The sequence below is a fragment of the Halichoerus grypus genome, chromosome 4, assembly GCF_964656455.1.
Source record: "Halichoerus grypus chromosome 4, mHalGry1.hap1.1, whole genome shotgun sequence".
NCBI classification, from domain to species: domain Eukaryota; kingdom Metazoa; phylum Chordata; class Mammalia; order Carnivora; family Phocidae; genus Halichoerus; species Halichoerus grypus.
Window position 1 is genome coordinate 68741775 of NC_135715.1, and position 18835 is coordinate 68760609.

General features: G+C 39.5%; 2 protein-coding genes across 2 annotated transcripts in view; one reads left to right on the forward strand and one right to left on the reverse strand.

Annotated features, from left to right (window-relative positions):
• BRCA2 (BRCA2 DNA repair associated) overlaps positions 1 to 6567 on the reverse strand; it is a 61059-nt gene extending 54492 nt beyond the window's left edge. The window contains exons 1-3 of the mRNA XM_036070486.2: positions 6440 to 6567; positions 5570 to 5675; positions 2981 to 3226 (exon numbers count right to left, since the gene is read on the reverse strand). Coding sequence (XP_035926379.2) covers positions 2981 to 3226; positions 5570 to 5636 — 313 coding nt within the window. The 5' untranslated portion in view covers positions 5637 to 5675; positions 6440 to 6567. The remainder of the gene's footprint in view (positions 1 to 2980; positions 3227 to 5569; positions 5676 to 6439) is intronic.
• A 1540-nt stretch (positions 6568 to 8107) lies between these two features.
• On the forward strand, positions 8108 to 16361 carry ZAR1L (zygote arrest 1 like). Its single transcript, XM_036070492.2, has 4 exons — positions 8108 to 9287; positions 10527 to 10619; positions 12189 to 12263; positions 16057 to 16361. The coding sequence occupies exons 1-4, from the start codon at positions 8628 to 8630 to the stop codon at positions 16198 to 16200; spliced, it is 972 nt and encodes a 323-aa protein (XP_035926385.1). The 5' UTR covers positions 8108 to 8627; the 3' UTR covers positions 16201 to 16361.
• Positions 16362 to 18835: the final 2474 nt, after the last annotated feature.

Genomic DNA, 18835 nt, shown 5'->3' on the forward strand with positions numbered 1-18835 from the left:
GTCAGAATTATTTATGCACTACAACCTTAAAAAATTTAATTCCTTTGCAGCAAGTCCAGAGTAGCCTTATTAATTCATTCCATTCCTTCCCTAATTATAGATAGACCAATTCCAACAGGTTAAATTAGAGAATAAACCAGTGATTCTAGGTAGGTCTTTCAAGGTTCAGTAGATTCAGCATAAACTGGTTTACTAAGCTTTTCCTGAGCACATTAAAATAGATGGCTGCTCCCTTTACTATGCCCACAACACAGCACTTTGCATATGTTCCTATTATAGCATATACTACACCAGTGTATTTATTTATGTATTTTGTCCCATACAAGACTGAGTTCCTAAAAGTCAAAAGCCATCTATTCATGTTTCTATCCTTAATGCCTAGCAAGTTGCCAGGCACAAAGTAAGCATGGAATATTGAATGAATGATTCCCTTTTCTGTGTTCTGCATTTCATCTGCTAAATATTCCTTAAGGCTCTATCCTAGGCCTCATCATAATCAGTTTCCTCACTTACGTGTGATGACTTTATCACTTTCCAAATAGATAGTTGGTTCTATAGGAGCTTTCTCTCCTGCCTGTATTCTTTCATTGGTTTCAGTCTTGTATTCCCCAAAGCCTTCGGGACATCACCTTAACACCCTATTACTGTCCCAAACTGCAGTCCAAAACTCAACCTATTTTTTTTCATCCTTTCAAGCATTTTCCCTTTTTAAAATAAAGATTTATTTTTTCAAGAGAGAGAGAGAGAGGCAGAGGCAGGGTCCCCACTGAGCAGGGAACCCGATGTGGGACTTGATCCCAGGACCCTGGGATCATGACCTGAGCCGAAGGCAGACACTTAAACAACTGAGCCACCCAGGCGCCCTGACACTTTTTCCCTCTAAACAGGTAAAACCTGTTTTACCTCCAGTGCTTACAAGGTCTATGAATGCCATCATTATATTCTTAGTTATGCTCTAAACCTGTGATTTGATCCTTTCTTTGAAATCTCCAGGTCTAGGCTACTGTGGGGTCTTACAGTTTCTATCTCTCATATCCACTTTCACTACCATTACTCTAATTCAGGCACTTGGCCCCCTACCACCTGGACCATTATATGTCTAATTGATCTCCCTGCCTTCAGTCTTTGTTTCCATGAGAATCACCTGATTAGTTTAAAATGTAGACTTATAAGTTTTATTTCTAGAGATTCCTAATTTAGTAGATTCAGAATAGGGCCTGAAATCTTTTCTTTCATTTAGCACTTCAGGAGATTCTCATGATCCAGGCATCACATTTTGAAAACACATCTCCAAAGATGGTTGCCAGTTATTAGGCTTTCTTTCTTTTTTTTTTAAGGATTTACTTATTTATTTTAGAGAGAGAGAGAGAGAGTGTGCAAGTGCCTGTGAGCTGGGGGAGGGGCAGAGGGAGAGAGAGAATCCTCAAGCAGACTCCCTGCTGAGCATGGAGGCCGACTCCAGGATTGATCCCAGGACCCTGAGATCATGACCTGAGCTGAAATCAAGAGTCGGATGCTTAACTGACGAAGCCACCCAGGTGCCGCAATTATTAGGCTTTCTAAAACAAAACAGTCATTTATTCTATAAATTTTTACTGAATAGTCACTTTGTATGCCACTTGGTATCCAACAACATACAAGAAAACCTTTGCCCATTACCTATATCCTCTTTGTGTATGCATTTTCTAGTACCATGAATTTCCTTTTTCATAGCATTTATTCCACTATAACTGCTTATAGAAGTCTCCTCCATTAGAAGCTAAATGAGTGTGACAGGGAAAACTGCCCAGAAGCAGATAGATACGTCAAGACCTGAAAGATGAGCATGAATTAGCTAGATAAAAAGGTAGGAAGAAGTATATAAGGAGCCAAAGAGCAAGGTGGTTTCAAAAAGAAATTCAGTATGAATGAATGGCAAATTGAAGATGGGTGAGAGGGGGATTATGGCAGCATGAGGCGTGAGAGACCAGATTATAAAGAACCTTATAAGTCATATTAAGGAGTTAAGATATTATCATGAAGGCAAAAGGAGGTAATCAAAGGTTTGAGGCAGGACGTAGCATGATCAAATTTACATGGGATTTTTCTGCTCAACAACCTATCAAATAAATTCAGTTTTTTAAGTCTGGCATTCAATACCTGGCTCTTTGTGCTCTTTTTAGCCTTAAGTTTATTGGTCCCTTTTAGACATGCAACACTCCAAACAATCTGAATTACTTAACATTCTCTTAACAACTGTATCTTCTTCCTCATGTTTTCCCCTTGGCCTTGTACATCATTACTCTATGCCATCTTCAAATTTTTGAATCTCACCTATCCTTCAAGGTTTAATTCAAATGAATCACTAATTCCTCCCAAACCTATTTATGCTCTTTCTTCTCAACTCTCATTGTACTTTTTGTACTTTGCTTTTCACACGTACCACATTCAGTCTTAGACTGTTCTCTGTCTACTGTTAATTCCCCTTTAGAGTCATACTCCAAAGAAAGGGAGAATATGTCACTTGAAGTAATAAACAGTTGAATGACTATGTACTCTTATTACATGATTGATTGGAATATCTGGCATGTATGCCAGGGAAACAGCTACCAAGTCAAAAGACATTTAAAGAAAATTGATAAAAATAACCTTCTCTGCCCTGTGATAACCTGCAGAAATAGAGTTTATTTAATTAACATCAAAACAAGGCCTACTTTTTTTTGGTATAGGAAAGACATAATTTAACAAATCTCACTAGGCAGGATATATTAATCAAAGGAGGGAGGATAAGGAGTACTTACTAAGTACCCACATTATTTTATTTAATCCAAACTTATTAGACATTATGTTCACCATCTCCATTTTTCAGGTGGGAAAGTGAGCAGAAGAGGTTGATTTGACCAACATGACACAATTAACAATAGAGCTGGGAGTTTTAACATAGGTTTGTCTGAATTTCTGGTTCATGTTTTTCCCTAGTTTACTGTACCACATTACTTACCTGAGTCTAACCTGTATTTATCTAATTCTTTTAAAGGAGATTGTTGGTACATTGGCACAATTAGACCTTGCTCTCTGAATATTACTGGAGTTGAAGCCAACTGATGATAAGTTTTCCTTTGTGGTGTTTTAAATAGGTTTGGTTCATAACTGATTTTATACCCAGATTCTTCTGTGGGTTCAGAATTATAGGGTGGAGCTTCTAAAGAAAGTTCTTCAAACCAATTAAGACTTATTGGTCCTAAATCTGTAAGAAAAAGAAAAATTCCATCTTGGTTTTAATCAGTGACAGGTAAGTTCATGGGTCTGTAAAAATCATAATAAAGGATGCTTGAGATTTTGACTGTAGATTACTTTTGTTAAAGCATATTAATTAAACAAGATCATTAACCTTTCTCCTTTCAATCTGTAGCAAGGTATAACAAGAGTTTACAAAAATTACAAAGTGATTGCTCCTAGCTACATTAGCTAGCTTTTCTAAAGTTTTCTTTCTCTTATATTCATGATTCGGAGACAAAAGTCATTCATAGTAAGAAGGCATTCCACAGATACAATTGAATTACAAAGACAATATAAATGGATGTGATAAATCTATAGGTACAGGAACATGTAGACTCAAATAAAATGGAATAAAGAGTTCTTGTTAAAGAGAAATGACAAAACTTCTATTATGATCTATCCACCCTTAAAGTACTGATTTTCAGTGTGTGGTCTGTGGACTGTGGCAGGGGCTGAGGTCCCCAAGACAATTTCAGGAGGTCCATAAGGTAAAAACTATTTTCATAATAATACTAGGGCATTGTTTCTCTTTTTCACCATGTTGACATTTGCATCCCTGGTGGGTAAAACTGATGACATCTTTGCATGAGTCAAGGCAGTGGCAATAAACTGTGCTAGTAATTGCGTTCACATCATGCACTTTTCAAAAACAAAACCAAAAAGCCAGTCCAACTTAAAATATTAATGAAGCAGTAAAAATTAGTTTTATAAAGCCCAACTCTTGAGCACATCTTTTTAATATTCTCTATGACAAAATGGAAAGTATGCATAAAGCATTTTTGTATATTTAAGTACCATAGTTGTCTAAAAAAGCACTCATTACAAGTTAGCTGAATTAGCACTTTTTTCACGGAAAGCCATTTTTAGTAGAAAGAACAACTAACAAGTCATTTTGAGTTGGGTGATTTGGTAGACATTTTCTTGAAAATGAAGTTAGCCTGTCACTGCAGAAAAAAGTTTGCTGCCAATGATAAAATAGGAGCTTTTATTTTCAAAAATATTTTTAAAGTAGGCTCCATGCCCAGTGCAGAGTCCAATGTGGGGCTTGAACTCACTGAGACTGAGATGAAGGCCTGAGCTGAGATCAAGAGTCAGACGCTTAATCGACTGAGCCACCTAGGCGCCCCCAGATAGGAGCTTTTAAATGGGAATTAGAATTTTGTTAAACTTTATTAGCCTTTGTAAACTTGATATCTTCCTAATCTTAAAAGACTTTTCTGATGAGATGAGCTAATTAATGAATGTAATTTTTATAGTTTAATACATAAAATATAATTTTTATAGTTTAATATTAATGTGTCAATATATGGAATAATTAATTTAAATTAATTAAATAATTAATTAATTATATAGTTTAATACATAAAATACAATTTTTAGTTTAATATTAATGTGTCAACATATGGAATCTGTGTAATTCAGAACACTGACATTTTCCAAATGATCAGTGTCTGATGTTACAACACAGATAAAAGATTTATTCAAAGTGCAAGACTAATAGAATTAAATGTAACAAAGGGAATGAAAAATTCATGATTAATACGGTTTCCCATTCCATACTGCAACTCTTAAAACTACCACTTGTCATATTATCAAAGTTACCCACAATTAACTGAAGACTATTAAAATACTCCTTTTTTCAACTACATTGTTGTGTGAGGCTGGCTTTGACTTGTATACTTGTACCAAAAGACTATACTGCAACAGATTAAATGCAGAAATTGGTATGAGAATCCAGCTATCTTCTACTAAGCCAGATATTAAAGAGAACTGCAAAATTGTAAAAACAGTGCCAGTCTTCTTTTTTTGGGGGGGAGGGGAAGTTATTTTTCATAAAAATGTTTATTTGTGTTAATATGCAACAGATTTATTATTTTTAAGTGAATTAATAAACATCTTTAAAAATTCTTAGTTTTCATTTCTATACGGTAGCCTACATAAACAAAAACTCTTTAAGGTTCTCAATCATTTTCAAGAGTGTAAGGAGTACCGAGACTAAAGTTTAACAACTTCTGATATAAAGTAACATACCAATGCTTCAGATTTGCTAATAGTTCTGTGCTTTAAAAACAATTCTTCCTACTGCTAATCAAAAGGCCAGTCTCTTCTTTATCCCCAGTGTTCTATACTTATCATTTCGTTAACGGTATATGATCATTTTCTTAACTGGATTTGTGACCCCATACGGAAGTTTGTAGTGAAAACAAAAACGTTACGTATTGGATTCTTCTCAGCAAGCATGCACAGTTACATACTTTTCTGAAAACATTTTCTCAACGTAAATGATCGATGTATATAAAATTTGTCAATACCTGCTTCACTGCACCGCGTCTTAAAAATTTCAAAAAAAGTCGGCCTCTCTTTGCCTCCAAGAGGCATTTTTATCTACAATATTACTCCAATGCTTGGTAAATAACTCTGCAAAAGACAACACCAAAATACACTTCACAGGGATGCAGTCCTTGTTAACCGACTGAGGTAAAATCAGAAACAGGTAAACTTGCTTAAAGTTACATTGTTTATTTACCTCGGTCCTATCTTTTGGGACAATAATCGAACTCACTGCGATGATGGGAGCATTCTATATTTGTGCTGCCCGATACAGTAGCCACTAGCCACATCAAGCATTTGAAACATGGCAAGTATGACTCAAGAACAGAATTATAAATATTATTAATTTTAATTAACTAGTTACGTGTGGCTAGGGGGTGCACAGTCAACGAGCAGTCCTATTAGAGATAAATATATTTTAACAATGTCAAATCAGTAAATCTTCGTAATACGGCAATTGCCTGGGGGTTAAGTAAGGCAGATACAGTGTGTCAGGAGCTGTGAAACACTTTCTAAAATTACAATATTCCGTTAAAGTAACTTCACCGTATTTCCAATTAAGGAAATTTCAGAGTGCGACATCTGGGGCAGCTAAAGGGCAAACCCTGGGCGGCTAGCGGGGCGCAAAGTTGGGGAGTGGAGTTCCAGGGAAGGGGCGGGGCTCGAGTTTGCTTAACCGAGGGGCCGAACCTTCCGCCCTTTCTCCCAGTGGATGCGAGGCGGACAGAGACCGGGGTGGGGGGTGGGGGTAGGCAGGTGGCCGCGGCTCCCACCAGGGAATGAGGGGCGTTCCCCCTCCGCCTCACACCGCGGGAGACAGGCCCGTCCGTCTCCACCCAGCCAACACTAACCGTCTCAGGAGGAGCAGCTCTTTTTGGCCAGAGAAGGCTGACAAAAACCGCACCGGCCCTTCGATCAGAAAGCTGACCCGCAGACTCCTTTCCGCGGCGATCCACGGCTGGGACTACATGCAAAGCGCCGAGCCCAGCAGCTCCGCCTCCGCCGACCTTATTTCAGACTCTCGCGCCAAAAGTCCGCTTTCCGGACACGTCACGCGGTGACGTCGTGACGTGACACGCAGCGTGCGTGCCACCCGGAAGTCAGGTTCTGGGCGGGAGCCTGGCGCAGTTGTGTGGCGAAAGCCAAGTCCTTGTTCTACTGCTGGACAGTCCGGCCTGGAACCGCGTGAAGAGGGAGCTGGGGTGCTTGTTCTCTTCTCCTTGAGCCTTCAGAGTAGGAGGCGGCACTGCTGGGGGTGACCGCGCACTGTGTATCCTCCCCGACTCCTCCCCCTTCTCTCTGCTCCACCTCACGTTTGGATGGTCCCCGGGCGGCAGGGCCTGGGGTCTTTGAAAGAACTTTGTGGGGCGCCTGGGTGGCTCAGTCGTTAAGCGTCTGCCTTCAGCTCAGGTCATGATCCCAGGGTCCTGGGATCGAGCCCCGCATCGGGCTCCCTGCTCCGCGGGGAAGCCTGCTTCTCTCTCTCCCACTCCCCCTGCTTGTGTTCCCTCCCTCGCAGTCTCTCTCTCTGTCAAATAAATAAATAAAATCTTTAAAAAAATAAAAAATAAATAAATAAATAAAAAAGAAAGAAAGAACTTTGTTCTGCCCTTAGAGTGAACGGTCCCCCAAAGTGGCCCGTGGTTGTGGCTGACTGCCTTCCCTGCTGCGTGCTGTCTACAGAGTGAAAAGGGATAAGATCTGAAGCCAGAGGACTTTAGTTCTAGTCCGCATGTTAGCAGGTTTTCAAGCCCTTTAAGCCTGTTTGCCCCCTTGAAAAATTGTGAAACCACTTTAACTCTCTCCTGCAATGTTAGGTACTACTCTCTGCAGGCTTCCGTAGCATCCTTTACATTCTTCGGGTGCTCATCACCTCGTTTTGTGCTTGTCTTCTCTCCAAGTCGCCCTGGGAGAAGGGAATTTGTTCTCATGCGCAGGGTCTGACATGAGCAGCACGAAGCTTAATTCAGGTTTGTTGTATAACCTAGAAAGCTTTCAACTGGTGTGGAGTAAGAGCTGCTCATAGACCTTGCCACTTCCAGAAAGCTCTTGAGCAGTAAACTGTGAAACAGCCTTGGATTAGAAAAAGGGTGGTCTCTACGGGGTTACATAGGCGTCATTTTAGTTTGATCATACTCTTCAGCTTTGGCAGGAAGCCTTACCAATACAGATAATAAAGCTTATGATAGTTACCACTTACTGAACACTTATGAGTTATTCTGTTTTGTGTTTTATAGGTAATATCACATTAAATCTTATAATCCTATAAATTAGTATTGTCAGATGGGGAAACTAAATCACCAGGTTAAGTAACTTGCCTGGTAACAAGGCCCAGGTTTCAATTCAAGTCCCTTTGATTTCAGATACTTAACCCGTGATTAAATTTCTATTTATCCTCTAAATCAAAATAATTTGCTTTTTTCCACCTTTTTGGGAGAGGGATCTTCACTAGGAGTGAATTAGAACGGTTGGCATACAGTACAACCCTCTGAAATACATTTTCTCACACTATATACAAACCTCCCCCCATAACGTTATGCTCCTTGCTTCTGTGGTTGTAGGGTCTTTACATTCGTTATCTCTGCCATAATATACTTACTTCCTTATACTCTTCTGGTTTGCTGTTCAAATAACTTACTACTTGCATTTGATTTACTATATGCTTTAAAACAGTATCTCTAAAATAGTTACTATAGGATACATGAATGACTTGCTAATGAAAGCATGTGTGAGAATAAGAAGTCAGAAATGAAAAACAGCTTTGAAAAAGATTCAGGGACAGTGAATTGAAGAGATGGGGAAGAGCAATTAGGAATCAGGTGGAAATTAGGCCTCTGTAGATAGGTACATCTCCTGTCCTTTAATTAGGGTAATAGGCAGCAGCTCCCATCAGGATCTGAAATAAAGGGAGAAGCTTGGAATGAACCTGCACTAACTTGATCAGGGGGAAAAAGAAGGGGTGGATGAAGGTGGAAGGCAAAACAAGGAGACAAACAAGCCCCCGGGATATTGTGCTGCGCCTGGGTACTGGGTGAGCCGATGGAGCGCTTTGTCCGTGTTCCCTATGGCTTGTACCAGGGCTATGGGAATGCAGTGCCTTTGGGCCATCCCGGACTCTCTGAACACAAACAGCCCGACTGGAGGCGAAACACTGGTCCCCCCACTTTCCTGGCCAGGCCTGGGTTGCTGGTGCCTGCAAATGCCTCTGACTACTGCATGGACCCTTATAAGAGGGCACAGCTTAAGGCTGTTCTCTCCCAGATGAACCCCAGCCTGAGCCTGCGGCTTTACAAGGCCAATACCAGGGAGGTGGGCGTGCAGGTGAGCCCACGGGTGGACAAGTCCGTGCAGTGCTCGCTGGGGCCTCGCACCTTGTGCAGCTGCTCCCCTTGGGGCAGCACGGCCCACAGGGCACCCCTGTCAGCCTGGGGAGTCTATTCGCCAGTGATAGGCCGCAGGGGCTTGATTCAGCTGCAGAGGGAGGAGGAAGCCCAGGAGAGGAAGGCCCTTTTGGGTCCTGCTGAGGCCAGCCAGCAGCAGCAGCCACCACCAACACCTAGGTCGGAGGAGGATAAGCAGGAGGAACTTCACCAGCACGATGAGCTGGAGGAGGAAGATGCCTCAAGTCCCCGGGAAAGGAAGAGCGAGCAGGTTCAGGGAGGTGGCGGAGCAGATCTGCTCAGGAAACCCAATTTCCAGGTGAACTTTCTCCTCCCTGTCCTCAGTCCTCAGCTAGCCTCATCCTTTCTTTCCTCTTTTCCATTTCTGGGGCAACAGAGCAAAAATCTTCTTTTGCTTTCTCCCTTTACTTGATGAAGGAGAGGTAGTTCTGAAAACGTATTTTACATGGCCTATAGATTTTGTAACTTTGGTAAAATAGGGGGCCAACTTTAAGCATGTGAAAACCGAAAGTCTGGCAGCTACTGCTATTGGGAACGAGGAGACAAAATGGGGTTTCAAGCCTGTCAAATATATGATCAGATTTTCATTCAGGGGAGATTGTGCTGGTGGCATTGTTGAAAGAACATTAGAAAAGTACGAGAGACGGATCTCCTCCAGTCCCATCCATGTTGATGTAAAAGTTGGGTATTCATCCTTTCTGATGGCTGAGTAATATTCCATTGTATATATGGACCACATCTTCTTTATCCATTCGTCTGTTGAAGGGCATCTCGGCTCTTTCCACAGTTTGGCTATTGCGGACATTGCTGCTATGAACATTGGGGTGCATATGGCCCTTCTTTTCACTACATCTGTGTCTTTGGGGTAAATACCCAGTAGTGCAATTGCTGGGTCATAGGGTAGCTCTATTTTTAAATTTTTGAGGAACCTCCACACTGTTTTCCAAAGTGGCTGTACCAACTTGCATTCCCCTGGAGGAGATTATGCTAAGTGAAATAAGTCAAGCAGAGAAAGTCAATTATCATATGGTTTCACTTATTTGTGGAACATAAGGAATAGCATGGAGGACATTAGGAGAAGGAAGGGAAAAATGGGTGGGGGGAATTGGAGGGAGAGATGAACCATGAGAGACTATGGACTCTGAGAAACAAACAGGGTTTTAGAGGGGAGGGGGGAGGGGGATGGGTTAGCCCGGTGATGGGTATTAAGGAGGGCACTACTGCGTGGAGCACTGGGTGTTATACGAAAACAATGGATCGTGGATCACAACATCAAAAACCAATGATGTATTGTATGGTGACTAACATAACACAATAAAATTTAAAAAAATAATAATAAAAAAAAAAGAAAAGTACAAGAGACGGGAACAATAAGAATCCCAGAGTAATCCTTGAAAGATGAGATGCTAAATTAGTGTAGTAGGCTTGAGAAGAGCCATGAATGAGGTTAAGGAAGTATGAAGCCATGAGGAAAGAGGATCTGGCTTTCCCCCATTCCCCCCCAAGATTGTAAAGGGCTTTTCCCCCTTATCTGCAGTTTTTGGAACCAAAATATGGCTATTTTCACTGTAAAGATTGTAAGACCAGATGGGAGAGTGCTTATGTGTGGTGCATTTCTGGAACTAATAAGGTAAGTAAAGGTGAGCGAAATGTGGGAGGAGGATGGGTTAGACACAGATGTTAAATAGAGGGAGAGTGTTTCCTGATGGAGCATGACCATAATGCTGTCTCATTCATTTGGCATCCTTAGTGCCAGGCACTTAATAGGTACTAAATGTTTGAACTGAACCAATTTGGACTGTCCATATGAACTCCTGAAGCTCTTAACCCTGGTGTTACATTTGGCTTGGTAGTTCTGTTGAACAAAATTTCAGGTTATTTAGGTGAACTCTTGTCATTGTGTATGGTGGAACTGTCTATATTCATTTCTTAGTTGGTATATTTTGAACCTCTTCGGGCCTTAGCTCCTGGAAATTTCCATGGTCTGTCCACAAGGTGGGGCAATAAGAGAAATAATTTATTGTGAAGGTTAACCTTGGAGAGACTTCTTTAGGCTAAGCAGTACCCACCCCCCCCCCCCCAATTTGAATTAGTTGTCAACCTATTAAGATTGGGAAAGATTTCACGATCTGCATTTCCAGATTTCCCTGATAGACTCTGGTCACTATAGACTCTCATTTCAGTGTGAAGACTCTAGGCTGGGGCTCAGCAGCTTCTAGCTCCTTTCACTGGGCATGCACACTTCATTTTGCAACAGTCTACATCTGGTCTATTTCATTAACTTCAGCAAGCAGTTGAGTTTGAGTCCCCTGTGCTTTCTACATTTTAGATACTGCTTTTCTGGCTAACGGTCTATAGAAGGAGAGGGCAAGGAGGCATGCTAAGACCTGAGTGAAAACTTGACTTTTCATACTAACCATTTAGTAGACCGTGGAGGCAAATGATTTTTAAACTATACTCAAATTACTTTCCTCTTTTGCCAGAAGATAAACAATGGGTTTAATTAAAACACTCCAAGATGCAAGGATACAAAGAACAAGACCTAGAACTCATTCTTAAGAAATTTATTCTCCTAGGAGTGACATAGAAAAAATGCAATTTGGTGGTAGATACAGTGGCCCCAGGGGCATGGAAGTGGTGCAGAAAAAACACAGGAGGGGGATGATTACCGTGTCGGAGGGAAGGCATCATGATGTCCATGCAGGATTTTAGAGGATAAATAGTTCATCAAGGAAAGCAGGGAGAAAATGTGCACAAGAAAATGCACAAGTTGAGAAACAATATGTATGGGTGTGTAATTACAAATAATTTGAAGTTCAGGTGGGGAAATAATGAGAAAATGAAAAAGTGAGGGCTCATAGACTAGGACAGAAGGAGAAGGTCAAGGGTTCAGCCCACACAATGAGCAAAATTATAATAGCTACTTCCCATCGAAGATTTTTACTGTGGTACTTTGTATATATTGTTGGGTAGTTGTCAGAATTATAGAAAATAAATGGTAGTATCTTGATTTTACAGGTAAGGAAACAGTTTCAAAGAGTGAGAAAAGTGACTGATAACACCAGAAGAGCTTAAGACCTCAGGGTAGAGGTTGGGCAAAAGCAAGGCAGAATGTGGGGGAATGAATTACTTAAATTAAGAACTGGGAGTCTAAGGTACCTATAATCTTGTATTTAAAAAAAGACTTATTTTTGTTTAGGTTTATTTCAAACAACTATGTTGCAAATGCCAAAAGAGTTTTAACCCTTATCGAGTAGAAGCAATCCAATGTCAGGTAAGCATGTAGAGCCCTTTCATTATGTCTATAATGTTGCCCTTCTTAAATAGAAGCTTCTGTGGCAAAATGTTGGAATTAGATAGAATTGGATATTTGCATAGGAGTGTTAAGTTTTCTATACCTTGAATCTTTGTAATATTTTAAATCAAAGATAAATTCTAGATTTTGGGGTGGTGTAGGAATGGGTGAAAGATTGACTCCTTGAAGTTGCTTTATATGGTGTGTTTATGTATGGGCTGTATGTGTTGTTTCTCAAACACCCTGTGTGTGGTTTGGATGTAGCAACTTTTTTTTTTTTTTAATTATTTTCATTCCAGTTAGTTAACATAGTGTTATATTAGTTTCAGGTGTACAATATAGTGTTTCAGTAATTCCATATGGATGTAGTAACTTAATAGGTAACCTGTATTAAGCATTTACTATGTCCCAAACTTTGGGCTATGTGCTTTACGTGCCTTATCTCCTGTAATCTAAACCTTGAGGTAGGTGTTATCCCCATGTTACAGACTAGAAAGCTAAAGTTCAATAAGAAAGTTTAGACAAATAGTAAATATTAGAACTATGATCAGATTTTATGGTGCCTCCAGTGTCTAGGAAGTCACAGAATTAGATGAGAGCTTATCTAAAACAGCTTGCGGGAGACCTCTTTTTAAAATTTTCAGGCAAGTGTGACATAGTTGGTTTTTGTAATCGAGTTTTTTTAAATCTAAATCCTTCATTTAGTTAAAAATATTTTTTGTACTACTTCAAAATATTCAAAAAAACTAGTCTAATAGTTTATAAATGATTTACCTTTAGATTTTCTAGTCTGACATTCAGTCTGTTTATGTTTAATATTATAAGTTGGGTTTAAATGTATTTTATTTTCTTATACTCCTTTTTCTTGTGTTCAATTGAATTGAGTTTTTAATTAAAAAAATGATTCCCCATCTCTATTATCTTGGTAGTTATTGTTTATTCTTCTTCTGGTAGTTACCTTAGACGTTACAACATGATTCTTTGACCTATCAAGGTCTACATAAACTGTGAACATTACCTCTCCTTGACAATGCAATGAACTTAGAACACTCAAACTCCTTATCACCTCATCCTAATTTATATACTGCTGTTGTATATTTTAATTTTAAACTTCGCAAGACCTTATTTTATATAGTCATTCATTTAGCTTTAGCTACATATATTTCCTTTCTGCTGTTTTTAGGTCTTTTTTGTATCTGGGGCCATTTTCCTTTTACCTGAAGAATACACTTTAATATTTTTAAAAAGATTTTATTTTATTTTAGAGAGAAAGAGAGGGAGAGAGTAGTGGGAAGGGCAGAGGGAGAGAATCTTCAAGTAGAATCCCTGCCAAGCACAGAGCCCAACATGGGGCTTGATCTCAAGACCTGAGATTTGGGCCAAAACCAAGAGTCAGACACTTAACGGACTGAACCACCCAGGTGCCCTGTGTTTTAATACTTACTGTAGTGTAGGTCTGAAGGTGGCACATCCTCTTGGATTTTAAAGGATAATTTTGCTGGGTATAGAATTTTTAGGTTGGCAGTAGTATTCTTTCTGCCCACTAAGGGTCTGACCTTCATTGTTTTTTTGAAGTTGGCTATTAGTATTTTTGCAGCTCTTTTGAAGTAATGTCTCTTGCTCTTTGTCTCCTTAAATCTACTTGCTTTTAAGATATTTCTCTCTGCTTTGGTTTTCAGTAGTTTTACAATTATATGCCTAGTTGTGATTTCTTTGTATTTACTCTATTTGGGATTCATAGTGTTTCTTGAATCTGTAGCTTGAAGATTTTTATCTCTTTTGGAAAGTTATCAGCCATTATCTTTTAAAATATTACTTCTGCTTCCATTCTCTCTTTCTTCCAGTTACTCATATTAGACCTTTCACCATCTCCCTTATGCTTTTTATGCTCTTTTCTATATTTCTTATGCTTTTGTCTTTCCTTGCTTCAGTTTGGATATCATCTACAAAACTATCCTTCATTTCTCTAATTCTTTCCTTAGCTATTTCCAACCTGCTATTAAATCCATCTGTTGAATTGATTTCAGTTATTCTGTTTTGCAGTGCTACAATTTTTATGTGTTGAAAAAATGACTTCCAGTTCTCTGCTGAAAATATCAGTCTTATTTCTTTGAACGTATTAAGCATAATTATCTTAATATCTGTATTAGGTGACTCCATTAACTTAATGCCCTACGGCTCTGTTGCTATCCTCTTCATTTTCTGTGGTTCTGTCTCCTCATACACCTCCTATGGTTATTTTTGATTGAGTGCTGTCTATTGAATATGAAGAATTATAGTGATAATTTGAGGCCTAGGATAGTATCCTCCTTCACAAGAGATTTGTTTGCTTCTGGTGGGAAGCTTAGAGACACCAACAATTTAGATTGCTATTTTCTAATCAGGGTTGAGCTGTTTTGAAGCTGGGCTTCAGTGTCTGTGAAAGCTGGGTCAATTCTTGGTTCATCTTTATTCTTAGGCTGCAGCCTTTCAGGGTCCCAACACAAAACCAGGTCTCTTCCGTTGGGCATGTTTAAAATTATCCCTCAGCTTCATCAGCTTGTCAAACTTACTTTTAGCTTCCCACTGTCTTTCACCTCTTCCAGAATTGGCAGACCTTTAGAGAGGAAATAGTCCCAAATATCAGGCTCACCTCCATTTCTGGGTTTCTTTCTCTAATGCTTTGATAATTCTCCAGTGCCTTCGAATAGTTCTTTTAAAAAGTTATTTTTCTTTAGCTCTGCTTTTCAAGTTATCCTAAGTAGGAGGCTTGGTCAAAATTACTAGTCCACCATTGCCAGAAACAGAAACCTACCTTTAGAGTACATACTGATTTTTATTTATTTTTTTTAATTGAGGCTTTTCTTCCACAGTGAGAGTATCATGAGGATTAAATGAGTTTATATAAAAAGTGCTTAGAACAGTGCATACAATAAATACCATGTATTAGCTATTAGAATTTCCTTACAAGGATGCATGCTTGTCACTCACTGGAAAAGTGGAAGATATAAATGTACAACATTTCATAAATCATATTTAAGACTTTTATTTGCAAAATGAAAATGCCTGTTTCCACAAAATAAAATGTAAAACTTACTCTTTTTAGCTGTGGTCATATGCAGAAAATAGAGCAGTGATCAGTTTTAAAGATTAGCAGGTTTCGGAGGGCAGACAAGGGCAATATACTGGTCTCCATAGGATGTGATTTTTATTTATCAGAAGACAGAATGAGATAATGGTTAAGAATACTCTAAATTATAGTAAAGATTAGGCATGTCTGGAGAGAAAAGAGAATTAACTTCCTCTAGAATCCCTCCCCCCTGGTTGTGACAACCAAAAGCATTTCCAGACATTGCCAGATGTCTGCTGGTTGGTAAAAATACAGCTGGTTGAGAATCACTGCTCTCGGGTTTTCGAAAATTCCAGCCTAGATAATCAAATCACTTAATACTCACTCACTGCCCCTCAACCCCACCTGGCTACAAATGTAAAAACCCATTAGTGAAGACACTGTATAAACTCTTTTAAAATCTTTCTCTTACATTAGATCTTCTCGGTTGGCTTAGCAGTATTCTCTGAAATATCATCTTTGCTCTTTCATCTTGAAAAATGCATGGCATTTAACAGGATAGGAGTGGTTTTGTACAACTTGGTCCCGGACTTCTCATAGGATTCAAAGGAGGATGAAGATATGAGGGATACGGGTGGTGGGGAGAAGTATTTTGATTTGAGGATTATATTTGAAACACTGATTTAATTATTTAGTGTCCAAACTATTCCTTGTTTTCTAAAGACCTGTTCAAAGTCTCGTTGTTCCTGTCCTCAAAAGAAAAGACACATTGATCTAAGGAGGCCTCATCGACAGGAACTGTGTGGTCGCTGCAAAGACAAGAGATTCTCCTGTGGCAATACTTACAGCTTTAAATACATCATGTGACAGGCAGTATAAATTGTACAGGACACTCAAGTCTCCTTGTAACTCACTGTACTGTTCCTTTTTTGCAACTTAGCTCTGAGCTGATATTGGAAAATGGATTAGGCTTTTGTACTTTTTGTAGGTTGTATAACAATTGTACAATGTGAGTGGAATAAAATAAATGCATGTAAAATAGACCATGAAGGTACATTAATTGTGATCACAGGGTAAAAACCTCCATATGGCATTGGGAAATAGTAGATACTGTCCCTTATATAAAGGGAACAATGAAGAGGAACAATAGTCATTTGACAAACTTTTTATCAGCTGCGTGTTCTAAGCACTGGGAACATAGAGATGATCAGGGGGCAAGGTCCTTGCCTTCAATAATTATAGCAAATGCTTAAACAGCACTTATGTGCTAGGGATTGCAACTCATCATAGCAGCCATATTAAGTAGAAACTACTATACCGTTTCTTAACAGATGAGGAGAGGGAGCCACAGAGAGATCATAGTATAGAGCCAGGATTTGAACCCACATGGACTTGAACTTGCTCCATGGCTTGAACTACTACATTTACACTTTTTTTCCCCAGATTCAGATGTGGTAAGTCCTATGAAGGAAACAATGCTATCATAGACTGAGCTTTTAGACCGTGTGGTTGGGATGAGGGAGCAGGAGAATTGAGACCTGCAGGATGGAGGGAGCAGGAGAAAAGAAGATGGTTTTGATCCAAGGGAACAGCAAGAGCAAAGGCTCTGAGTGTGTGGGCCACATAGTTGGTATGTCCTAGGAATAGGGGCCCCTCAAGCTAATGTGGGACAGATGCTGGAGAGGACAGGGCTCAGGTCACAGAAAGTTCTTTTGGCCATGGTCAGGCATGCGGAAGCCCATAAAGGAGTTTCAACAAGACTGTGACATCAGGTTCTTTAGAAAAACTCCCTCTGTTGGGGGAAGACCAGAATGTACAAGCAAAATGATGGCTCAGACAAGGGTGATGGCCATGGAGATGGAGAGAAGTACATCAATTCAAGATAATGTTGGAATTATACAGGATTGGAAGTGGATGATGCAGAAATAAATGACTTTTAGATTTCTACTTTGAGCTATGGGGCACGATGGAATTGAGAGGTATAACAGGAGCATATTTTGGAGGCAGATTACCTAACTTCAAATCCTGGGTGTGGTAGATGTAAGTTTGTGCGCAAATTACAGGCATACCTTAAAGCTATTGCAGGTTCAGTTCCAGACCACCGCAATAAAGTGAGTATCTCAATAAAGTCAGTCAAATGAATTTTTTAGTTTTCAGTACATATAAAAGTTGTGTTTACCTATACTGTAATCTACACTATGGTCTATTAAGTGTGCAATAGCATTACTAAAAATGTACATAATTCAAAAATAATTTATGGCTAAAAAATGCTGAACATAATCTGAGCTTTCAGTAAGTTGTAATTTTTGCTGGTGGAAGGTCTTGGCTTGATGTTGATGGCTGCTGACTGATCAGGGTGGTGCTTGCCTACTGACTGATTAGGGTGGTTGGGATGGCTGTGGCAATTTCTTATTTCTTATTTTAAGACAACAATGAAGTTTGCCTCATCCATTGACTCTTCCTTCCATGAATGATTTCTCTGTAGCATGTAATGCTGTTTGATAGCATTTTACCCACAGTAGAACTTCTTTCAAAATTGGGGTGAATACCCTCAAACTATACAGCTGTTTTATCAATGAAGTTGATGTAATATCCTAAATTCTTTGTTGTCATTTCAACCATCTTCATAGCATCTTCACCAGGAGTAGATTCCATTGCAAGAAACCACTTTCATTGTTCATCCATAAGAAGCAACTCCTCATCTGTTCAAGTTTGATCTTGAGATTGTAGCCATCTCACATCTTCAGGCTTCACTATGAACTCTAGTTCTCTCATTGTGTCCACCACATCTGCAGTTACTTCCTCCATTGAAGTCTCGAACTCCCTCAAAGTCATCCAGGAGGGTTGGAACCAACTTCTTCCAAACTGTTAGCATTGTCCCATGAATCATGAATGTTCTTTTTTGTCGTTATTTTTAAAGATTTAATTTATTTGAGAGAGAGAGAGAGAGAGAAAGTGGGGGGAGGAGTAGAGGAAGCAGGACAAGCAGATTCCATGCTGAGCATGGAGCCAGGACGTAGGGCTTGATCCCATGACCCTGAGATCATGACCTGAGCTGAAATCAAGAGTCAGATGCTTAACCCACTGAGCCACCCAGGTGCCTTGTGAATCACAGATGTTCTTAATGGCATCTAGAATGGTGAATCTTTTTCAGAAGTTTTTCAAGTTACTTTGCCCAAATCCATCAGAGGAATCACAGTCTATGACAGCTATAGCAGTTTGAATTGTGTTTCTTAAATAATAAGACTTGAATGTCAAAATTATTCCTTGATCTATGGGCTGTAGAATAGATTATGTGTCAACAGGCATGAAAAGAACATTAATCTCATTGTAAGTCTCCATCAGAGTTCTTGGGTGACCAGGTACATTGTCAGTGAGCAGTAATATTTTGAAAGGAATCTTTTCCTGAGCAGTAGGTCTCAATAGCGGGCTTGAAATATTCAGTTAGACATGTTGTAAACAGATGTGCTGTCATCCAGGCTTTGTTTTTCCGTTTATAGAG